This window comes from Thamnophis sirtalis, unplaced genomic scaffold (assembly GCF_051295495.1).
Source record: "Thamnophis sirtalis isolate CommonGarterSnake01/CBP01778 unplaced genomic scaffold, rThaSir2_p1.2 scaffold_15, whole genome shotgun sequence".
In the NCBI taxonomy this organism is placed as follows: domain Eukaryota; kingdom Metazoa; phylum Chordata; class Lepidosauria; order Squamata; family Natricidae; genus Thamnophis; species Thamnophis sirtalis.
This window is the reverse complement of record NW_028261395.1, coordinates 46,272,404-46,283,493: the sequence shown is the minus strand read 5'-3', so window position 1 is coordinate 46,283,493 and position 11,090 is coordinate 46,272,404. Positions and strand designations below refer to the sequence as shown.

The following is an 11,090-nucleotide window of genomic DNA, read 5'->3' as shown; positions in this document are numbered from 1 at the left end:
CGCGGTGTTGAGTGTTATATGGGTCTACCTAGGACAACTGGCCACGGGAAAAGACTTAACGCTAATATCAAAGAAATGGCAGAATAAAATCATGGAAGGAACAGGGGCAGGACGAATGCGAATGATAAAAAGTTAAAACGTTTTTACAATTATTTTTTAATAATTGAATTGTTGGAACAGAATAGAATGCAGAATAGAATATAGAACAGAAGAGAATATAGCAGGGATGGCTAATCGTTTTCGGATCGCGTGCCAAAAGCAGGGGGAGCACAGAGGGGGGCATGCGCGATATCCCCCCCTGCATGCATGTGCGTGCAAATACACCACCACCAGCCCCCCGCTTTTGGCCTGCGATGAACCCATTTTTCACCCTCCCCCAGCTCCAGAGGCTTTCTAGGACCCTGGGGAGCGCAAAAACAGCCTCTCCGCCCCCTGGAAGCCCTCTGGAGGCTTCCCTGAAGGCTCTGGCGGGGGGGGGGGCGAAAAACAGCCCAACGCGCAAACCGGAAGTCCGTTCCCAAACCTCCGGTTTGCGTGTTGGCGGGTTTTTCGTTTCAAGGAAGCCTCCGGAGGCGGGGAAATGGCCGAAAAAGAAGGCCGAAGTCAGCTGGCCAGCGCACACCTGCACGCTGGAGCTGACAGGGCAACGCCTCGTGTGCCCCTAACAAATGGCGCCGCGTGCCAGGTTTGTCATTACGGGAATATAGAACAGAACAGAATTGAATAGAATCTTCTTCATGAGTTCTTCATTTTTAAGAGCTGCGTTTGGGTGGGGAAGACCCTGGTTTGGGAGTCCAACCAGTTTATCCCAAGGGGACTGCGAGTCTGGGCCACCGGATTCCCTGGAAAGAAGATCAAAAGGCCGCCGTCGTCCTCTCTGTTTCGTTTTGGTCTCACAAGCGTCGGATAAAATCGATGAAATCGTGCACAATCCTTTCGGCTATAGAAAAGGACATGAAGCGATACCCGGAGACCACGGCTATCCCATGGAAGCCGTCCTCCACGTGGCTCCAGGTTACCGGTACGCCGTTGTCCGTCAGCCGCCTCATGTACAGCAACCCGTCGTCGCGAAGGACGTCAAATTCGCAGGTCAACAGGAAGGTCTGCGGGAGCTTGGAGATGACCGCATCCTCGGCGATCAAGGGCGAGCACATTTCGGTGAGCAGCACTTTTACTTCGTCGTGCAGCCGAGGGTTAAACGGAGGCGGCGGCGGCGGCGTGTAGCCTCTGGCTTTGAACCGTTCCGGGATGTGGTCGGCGCTCACCCACTTGTGGTACTTCCGGCGGGTGGCCTCGGGGACGTGGCTGTTCTTCAGGATATCGTCCACAAAAGAAGTGGGCTTGTTGAAGAAATAGCAGCAGAGGAAGGGAACTAGCCTACGCCACAAGATGGGACTACGGCGGTTCTGCTGATAGGACGGCAAGGACAAATCCAAGGCCTGAAGCACGGGGTAGATCAACGCTTGGGCGTAGACCTTGGGAAGGTCGCTCCGGTCCGCCAGTACCTGGCAGATGTGCGCGGCAACACACCCCCCGAAGCTGTCTCCGGAAATGATAATACGGGAACTGTCCACCCCGTAATCACCTGCGTGTTTCATGAGGAAGATGGCCGCCTTCAGACATTCGACGTACTGGGTTGGAAAAGGGTTCTCGGGCCCAAGTCTGTACCTGGAAGGAGGAGAAAATGATGGGTGATGGGTTCCTGACCCAATGGGGTACACTGAAGAGTTCAGTTTTTGCTTGGATTTGTAACAAATTATCTATATCAGAATAGAGCCGGAAGGGACCTTGGAGGTCTTCTAGTCCAGCTCAAGCAGGAGACCCTAGACCGGTGATGGCTAACTTTTTTGTCCTCGCATGCCGAAAGCATGTGCGCATGTGTGACAGTGCGTGCATGCGTGCCCACGGGCATAATGAAAAGCTCGCGACCTCCTCCCCTCGGACACTCTGCCCCCCCCCTGCGCATGCAAGCTCACTCACCTGTGCTTCCCGCCCACCCATGAACGTACAACCTCCCCTGTGGCCCGTTTTGGGCTGAAGCCTCCTGGGACCAAAAACGGGCTGGGGAGGGGGTGGCGCCCCTCCTGCGCAAGCACATGCGTCTTACACCGGGCCCAAGGGGTCGTTTTACCCCTCACCCATCCCTTGGAGAGAAGGCGGCACAAGCTGGACATGCGACGGGCCCTTAAGATCTATACCAGTCGCTCCGCCGACTCTCGGAGGTCGGAAAGTCTATTCGTGTCGTTTCAGCTCACGACTCTGGGAAGGAAGGTGTCTGCAGCAACCATGCGGCTAAGGGGCTGCATAGCTTGGGCATATGTTTCCCAACAGGAGCAGCTGCCCAGGGGCATCACTACTCATTCTACGAGAGGTTGTAAAAGAGCCGAGGTGGCGCAGTGGTTAGGGGTGCAGTACTGCAGGCCACTTCAGCTGACTGTTATCTGCAGCTCGGCGGTTCTAATCTCACCGGCTCAAGGTTGACTCAGCCTTCCATCCTTCCGAGGTGGGTGAAATGAGGACCCGGACTGTGGGGTGCGATATGCTGACTCTGGAAACCGCTTAGAGAGGGCTGAAAGCCCTATGAAGCGGTATATAAGTCTAATTGCTATTGCTAAGTCCGGCCACTACAGCAGCTTCGGCTACGCAGGGCTCCGTGGAGGAGATCCGCAGGGCGGCCACCTTCCCCATTCATCATCAGCTATAAATTGGATAAATTTGCGTCTGCGGAGGGCAGGGTCTTCGTCCGGCCAGTCCTACTTCGGATCAGTCTGAATCCCTCCTGTTGGGGACAATATGGCTTGGATACGCCCTACGCAAGGATGCTATCTCCACCTCTATTGAGAAAGGGTGTTGGTACTTCCCTGACGCGCCTCGTCTAATAGGGTGGAGATAGCATCCATCCCCTCCCTTCTGAACGATTGATCCACTGTATGACCTGTTATACCAAGAGTATCACGGAGATCTATACAAGTTGCTCTTGATCGAGTGGCTGTTTGCAAAGAATTGATTGCTAATAAATTACTGTTTACTAAAGTTGACTGTTGATGAGACGCCGAGTCTTGTCTTAAGTTTTTTTTCTTGGCCGAAAAGCTGGGTAAAGCTAGCGACGGGGGACGTGTCTTAACTATCTTTAATCAGACTCGGTTCAATCAGAAGGTAGACAATGTCAAACCATGCACAGATGCTATCTCCACCTTATTAGAAGAGGCGTATCAGGTAAGTACCAACGCCCTTTTGCCATCATGGCTCTGGAATATTTCAATCAATCAGAATAGAGCTTGAAGGGACCTTGGAGGTCTTCTAGTCTACCCCCTTGCTCAAGCAGGAGACCTTAGACAATTCCAGTCCATCCAGAATAGAGCCAGAAGGGACCTTGGAGGTCTTCTAGTCCACCCCTTGCCCAAGAGGGGGCCCTAGACATTTTACAATCTGTCCAGAATAGAGCCGGAAGGGACGTTGGAGATCTTCTAGTCTACCCCCTTGCTCAAGCAGGAGACCTTAGACAATTCCAATCAATCCAGAATAGAGCCAGAAGGGACCTTGGAGGTCTTCTAGTCTACCCCTTGCCCAAGAGGGGGCCCTAGACATTTTACAATCTGTCCAGAATAGAGCCAGAAGGGACGTTGGAGATCTTCTAGTCTACCCCCTTGCTCAAGCAGGAGACCTTAGACAATTCCAATCCATCCAGAATAGAGCCAGAAGGGACCTTGGAGGTCTTCTAGTCCACCCCTTGCCCAAGAGGGGCCCCTAGACATTTTACAATCTGTCCAGAATAGAGCCGGAAGGGACCTTGGAGATCTTCTAGTCTACCCCTTGCTCAAGCAGGAGACTTTAGTGGTAGTCAACCTGGTCCCTACCGCCCACTAGTGGGCGTTCCAGCTTTCATGGTGGGTTTGCTGTAGCTCTGCTTGATAGATTTTATAAAGTAGGTTTAAATTTATTCGATTTATATGCCGCCCTCCTCCCAAGGACTCAGGGCGGCGTACAACATTAAAAAGAAACACACAATACAAAAGTTAAAAAGAGATTAAATAGGATATCCCAAACCCAATTAAAATTGACAATGACACTTTTTTTAAAAAAAGAATTAAAATTAACAGTAATCAATAATTTGTTTTGTTTTGTTCAGGCCAAAGTAAAGTTGCTTCCCTACTTTATAAATCACCATTACTGTGGAACCGGTGGGTGGTTAGAAATGTTTACTACTAACAGAGATACAAAAGTGGGTGGTAGGTATAAAAAGGTTGACTACCTCTGCCTTAGACAATTTCAGTCAATCCAGAATAGAGTCAGAAGGGACCTTGGAGGCCTTCTAGTCCACCCCCTTGCCCAAGAGGGGGCCCTAGACCACCACCCCCAAATAAGACCTAACAGGAAAATAAGTCCTAATGCGGCTTTTGGAGCAAAAACTCATATAAGACCCGGTCCTATTTTCAGATAAACTCGGTGAGGCCAACTCGCTGTGGGACAATTCAACAACTGAATTATTCTTTCAAATAATTTAAAAAAAATATTTTTTGGGGTCATTCACGTTTCGTTTTGTCCCTCCCTTGGGCAGCTTTATTTTCTTTTTAACAGTTCTGTTTTCACCGTTTTGTTGATACTCGTGTCACTCCTGGCCCGCGGCGAGTTATCGGCGCAGCGAATGGAGTGGGGGGGGGCAACTTGCCTACCTACTGCAGATTAAAGAGACAAGGAAATACCACTCACCTAACCATGACCACAGTCGAATCCACTTCTTTGGTAATGTACAGCATCATTCTTTCGTAATGAGCTGAAACGAACATCGATGAGTTATACAGTGGTTGAAAATTTCATTCCCGCAAAGCACTTTCCCTACCCTGATTCCAGCAGGCACTACTGCGCTAAAATAAGCCCTCCCTCAAAAAATAAGCCCTCCCTGAAAATATTGCAACACAGCAGCAGCCGTGAGGTGACCACGCTCACCACCTCCTGCACCTCAAAAATCGTGACCCGTCAAAAGCGCGGAGGACAAAATCGCGCTCGACGAAAGCGCGCATGTGACGTCATCACAGCGCGACGAAAAAAATTAAGAATTGAAATAAAATTAAAATTAAAGCAAGCCGATTCACATAAAGGTAAGGGTTAGGTTAAGGGTTAGGGTCAGGTTTAGAGTGTTAGCGTTAGGTTTAGCGTTAGGTTAAGGGTTAGCGTTAGGTTTTTCGTTACGTTAACGGTTAGGTTTAGGGTTAGATTTAGGGTTAGGTTAAGGGTTAGGTTTAGGGGTAGGTTTAGGGGTAGGTTTGGGGGGGTTAGGGGAAGGTTTTAGCTTTATTTTTACATTTTTCGATCACAGCGCGATGTTTTCGTCGCGCTGTGATGACGTCAAATGCGCGCTTTCGTCGAGCGCGATTTTGTCCTCCGTGATTTTGTGGTGGAACCTCAAAAATAATAAGACCGCCCCCGAAAATAAACCCTCCCTGGATAATAAGCCCAATCGGGCTTTTGAGCGCATGTGTTCAAATAAGACCTCCCCTGAAAATAAACCCTCCCGGAGAACTGGCCAATGCCACCTCTGGCCGGCCCCAGCGTAGGGTGGGAATGGGGATTTTGCAATATCCTTCCCTTGCCATGCCCACCAAGCCACTCCCACAGAACTATTTTTTTTAATACCACTGGGCTCTCCCTATTTTAACTGTTTGTGGCCTGTTTGATAGGAACTCAGCTATCCGCTGATGTAAGGGATCCGGAAATGCTGTAAGATTTTTAGTTTTAACAGTACTTTGTTCAGTGGTGGGTTAGAACCGGCACGCCCTGGTGATGGGCGTACCTGTGCCTGCCGGGAACACCAGGGCTCCAGTATGGTGCTCCGCCGAGCAGCTCCAGCGTCGCAGAGCGTTGCGGGTAATAAGTACGCTTGCACGTGACCCGACAAAAGGGCGAACGACAGAACCGCGCCCCGACTAAACTGCGTCGCTAAAACTGTGATGTCATCAACGCGCCAACAACAGCGCGGAGACAGAAGGGTGCTATACAACAGCGCGGCGACAGAAAGCCGATTTAACTTAAGGTAAGGGTTAGGTTTAGGGTTAGGTTTAGCGTTACGTTTAGGGTTAGGGTTAGCGTTATGTTTACGGTTAGGGTTAGGGTTAGTTTTACAGCGCGCTTCTGTCACCGCGCTGTTGTCGGCGCGATTCAGCGCTCATTCGTCGGAGCACTTTAGAACACACGGTTTTGCCACCGCGGTTTAGTCAGGCACGGTTTTGTCGTTCGCCCTTTTGTCGGTGAACCACGCTTGGACACACACTGCGTGCATTCATGTGGTGGACCATACCGGAACCCACCATTGACTTCGTTGTATCGGATATCAGATCCGATTACGGAGCCATGTCTAAAATGCTGTGGCAATATTGAAAATTGCCAAAGCGTTAGGTGTGGTTGGCATAAGCACAGATATTGGTTGATTATAGTGAGTAAGGCTATAATGGTCTGGATAAATATCCGTGCCCAGTGTTTACCAAGGGAATACTCCCTGTTAATCTCTATGGGCATCTAAATATCCATTTTCTGTTGCTTCAGATTCTTGCATCTAACTAGTTGGACTAGAATAACTCTTTGACAGCAACATTATCGGCTCAGAGTTCTCCCGACATCTTCGTAAATGACTTGGTTGACTTGGAGTAGAAGGGGAACTCAACAATATTTGCAGATGACACTAAGCTGGCAGGATTAGCTGACACCCCAGAAGACAGGTGGAGGGTCCCTAAAGATCGAACAAGGGGACCTGATTCAACAACATGGCATTTAACGTGGAGAGAAGCAAGGTTTGATACCTAAGCAAGAAAAAAAGGGAGAAGCAAAGATTAGGGGAAACCTAACTCAAAACCGGTGCTGTTTGGACTAGAAGACACCCAAGGTCGCTTCCAACTCTATTTTGATTGATTGATTGATTGATTGATTGATTGATTGATTGATTGAAAGGGTCTAGGGTCTTCTGCTCAAGCAGGGGGGGGGGGTTGGTCTACCGGACGATCCATTAAACCTGAGCCAGCCGTGGGCCATGGCAGCAGACAAATAAATTAATCCGGTCCTGGGTTGTATAACAGGAGCAAAACCGGCTGAAGGATTAACACTGTTTTATAAGCCCTTAGTAAGGCCACATCTGGAATGGTGCACCCAGTTTTGGTTACCACATACCAAAAAGGAGGTTGAAGCTTTGGGAAAAAAAAATGCAGATCACAGCAATTAGGAAGCTGAAAGGCCTGGAGGCAAAAACACAGGAAGAACAGTAGCAGGAAATTAGGTATCTTCCAGCTCCATTCTGATTGATTGATTGACATTGAAATGGTCTAGAGTCTCCTGCTCGATCAGGGGGTTGGACTGGAAGACTTCCAAGGTCTCACCCAGCTGTATTCTGATTGATTGATTGATTGATTGATTTGATGGATTGATGGATATGGTCTAAGGTCTCCTGCTTGAGCAAGGGGTTGGACTAGAAGACCTCCAAGGCCCCTTCCAGCTCTACTCTGATTGATTGAAATGGTCTAGGGTCTCCTGCTCGATCAGGGGGTTCGACTAGAAGACCTCCAAGGTCTCACCCAGCTCTATTCTGATTGATTGATTGATATTCCTGCTTGAGCAGGGGGTTGGACTAGAAGACCTCCAAGGCCCCTTCCAGCTCTACTCTGATTGATTGAAATGGTCTAGGGTCTCCTGCTCGATCAGGGGGTTCGACTAGAAGACCTCCAAGGTCTCACCCAGCTCTATTCTGATTGATCGATTGATTGATTTGATTGATTGCTTGATATGGTCTAAGGTCTCCTGCTTGAGTAGAGGGTTGGACTAGAAGACCTCCATGGCCCCTTCCAGCTGTACTCTGATTGATTGAAATGATATAGGGTCTCCTGCTTGAACAAGGGGTTGGACTAGAAGACCTCCAAGGCCCCTTCCAACTCTGTTCTAATTGATTGAAATGGTCTAGGGTCTCCTGCTTGAGTAGAGGGTTGGACTAGAAGACCTCCAAGGTCCCTTCCAGCTCTATTCCGATTGATTGATTGATTGATTGATATGGTCTGTTTGAGTAGAGGGTTGGACTAGAAGACTTCCAAGGTCCCTTCCAGCTCTACTCTGATTGATTGAAATAGCCTAGGGTCTCCTGCTTGAGCAAGGGGTTGGACTAGAAGACCTCCAAGGCCCCTTCCAACTCTGTCCTAATTGATTGAGGTAGGTGTGTGTGTGTGTGTGTGTGTGTGTGTGTGTGTGTGTGAGAGAGAGAGAGAGAGAGAGAGAGAGAGAGAGAGAGACTGACTTCATGAACAGAGTTTCAGCTGATTGCTTGAGATTCCCCAACCGTCTTAAATTTAGCAATCCAAGCTTGGCTTGGAATACGTCCCCGTTCCCTTACCGATGCTTTCTATGACGCCACATCCACCATGGAAAAAAACCACAGCTTTTCTTTTCGCAGTCGGCGCTGTTTTGGGCGTGTAGATGGTCACTGGCACCCCGTCGAAATCCTGATCCTGAGCGACCACGGACGGATCCTTCCCCGGGCGGATTCCCTCCATGAACAGCCGTAGGACTTTAGGGACGGTGGACAAGCCGAGGGCCTCTAAAACGATTCCCTGTTAGCCAAACGACGAAAGGGGAGAAGTTAATTTGGGGAGATTCTGGTATAAGGTCTTTCGCTTGGAGCAGGGGGTTGGACTAGGAGACCTCCAAGGCCCCTTCCAGCTCTATTCTGATTGATTGATTGATTGATTGATTGATATGGTCTAAGGTCTCCTGCTTGAGCAGGGGGTTGGACTAGAAGACCTCCAAGGCCCCTTCCAGCTCTACTCTGATCAATTGATGGATGGAGGGGTTGATTGATTGATGTAGTATCTCCTGCTTGAGCAGGGAGTTGGACTAGGAGACCTCCAAGGCCCCTTCCAGCTCTATTCTGATCAATTGATGGATGGATTGATTGATATAGTATCTCCTGCTTGAGCAGGGGGTTGGACTAGAAGACCTCCAAGGCCCCGAACCACATTCTCAGGCCTCTGCCCACAACTTATTCCACGTGTTAAAGGTACGCGCCCGGTTACGACACAGCTGTGTGATGAAGGGTGTCCCTCTTAATTCCAGTCCCTTCCAAATCTGAACAAGGAGGTGACCAAGTCAGTTTCGCTGATTTTTTTTGTTCAAGATGCCAAGATTTTGATGGGGGCGTGGATAAATTTGGGCCAGTTCTAATCTTGTAAGGAAAGAACAAACCCACACAATTCTCCTCTCCCAAAGTTCATGGGAAAAGTATCCGAAGGAATTGAAGCACTAAAAAAATAGATGGGTAAACAAATTGCCCTTTAAATATTAAATTAGCCTATTATAAGCTAGAGAGGCAGAAATAAAAATAGATAGGGGAAATATTAAAATACGAATTGCTTATGGGATGAATAAAAATAATAGAAGTTTGCAGACGTTCGGTGTTTTTCTTTCAATGTATATCTTAACAATGTAACAAGACTATAATTTGATTAATGTGATGGAGATAATCAAAAATGTTAATGTGAATTGGATCAACATGTATGATAATCTAGTTAGCTTTGTTTATACCATTATTGTGAATCGGATTAAAATGGAAGAACGGATGAGAATTGAAGCACTAAAGATGAGATGTATAATATAATGATTGTATAAATTTGATAAATATGATAGAGATTATTAACAACGTTAGCATAAACTGGATCAATATAAATGAAACTTAGCTCTATTTGTTTATATATAATAGAGAAACGTTCAGATAGAAGAAGAAAGATATAGAGGAAGGCAAAGATAAAGATGAGTTAGACATTTTTTGAATATATACATTTGAACAATATAATAAGGGTGACTTATATTTGAGGAATGGGATAGAGATTACTAATATTGTTATTGTGAATTGGATTAATAGGAATGATACCCAGAACCAACTCTATTCACACACAATATAAATGTACACCCTATTGCCAAAAGTATTCGCTCACCCATCCACATAATCAGACTCTATAACTTTAATAATAATAATAATGGGTGGGGTGGGGGCCGACTAGTAACCAATGCCAAATCCGGCGAAACAACTGGCCGCTGTGATACAATTGTATAATAATAATAATAATAAACTTGGTTATGGTTAACAACAGGTACATTAAAGAAAGAAACAGAGTCACTAATCCTGGCTGCGCAAGAACAAGCTATCCGCACAAATGCCATTAAGGCCAAAATTGAAAAATCCTCTGATGATGCCAAATGCAGACTTTGCAAAGAAGCTGATGAAACTGTTGATCACATACTCAGCTGCTGTAAAAAAAATCGCGCAGACTGATTATAAATTGCGGCACAATTCAGTAGCACAAATGATCCACTGGAATTTGTGCAAAAATTATAATATTAAAACAGCAACAAACTGGTGGGAACATCAGCCTGAAAAAGTCAGATGGTCAAGATCTTGTGGGATTTCCGTATACAAACGGACAAAATACTGGCGCACAATACACCAGACATCACACTGGTTGAGAAAAATAAGGTCACAATCATAGACATCGCAATACCAGGTGATAGCAGGGTCGCCGAGAAGGAACATGAAAAAAATCGCAAAATACCAGGACTTAAAAATCGAAATTCAACGACTATGGCACAAACCAGCAGTGGTAATTCCAGTGGTAATTGGCACACTGGGTGCTATTCCAAAAGCACTGGAATTACATTTAAAACAGTTAAAAATTGACAAAATCACCATCAGTCAAATGCAAAAAGCCGCACTGCTTGGATCTGCACGCATATTACGAAAATACGTTACGACGTCCCAGGCCCCTGGGTGGGGCCCGACTAGTAACCAATGCCAAATCCGGCGAAACAACTGGCCGCTGTGATACAATTGTATAATAATAATAATAATAATGATATATTTTAAAAAGAAAAAGAACAAAAGAAAGACTTACTAGCAGGACGCTCGAGATTATCCACGTATTGAACATGTAAAGCAACAAGACTTGATCAATATCAGGAGGATACACGGTTTGGACATACTGGATGACCACTGAGACCAGGAAGATGGCTGGGAAGATAGCAGTTCCAACAAGAAGACAGGCCAGGTGCTTCCAGTGGGACCTCAT

General features: G+C 47.1%; 1 protein-coding gene across 1 annotated transcript; it reads right to left on the bottom strand.

Moving 5' to 3' along the window:
* Positions 1-867: 867 nt before the first annotated feature.
* Positions 868-11,090, bottom strand: LOC106549101 (arylacetamide deacetylase-like 4). Its single transcript, XM_087702602.1, has 4 exons — positions 10,917-11,090; positions 8,366-8,582; positions 4,711-4,774; positions 868-1,668 (listed from the first exon to the last, which is right to left on the bottom strand). Exons 1-4 carry the CDS (start codon positions 11,088-11,090, stop codon positions 894-896), a joined length of 1,230 nt encoding a protein of 409 aa, XP_087558728.1. The 3' UTR covers positions 868-893.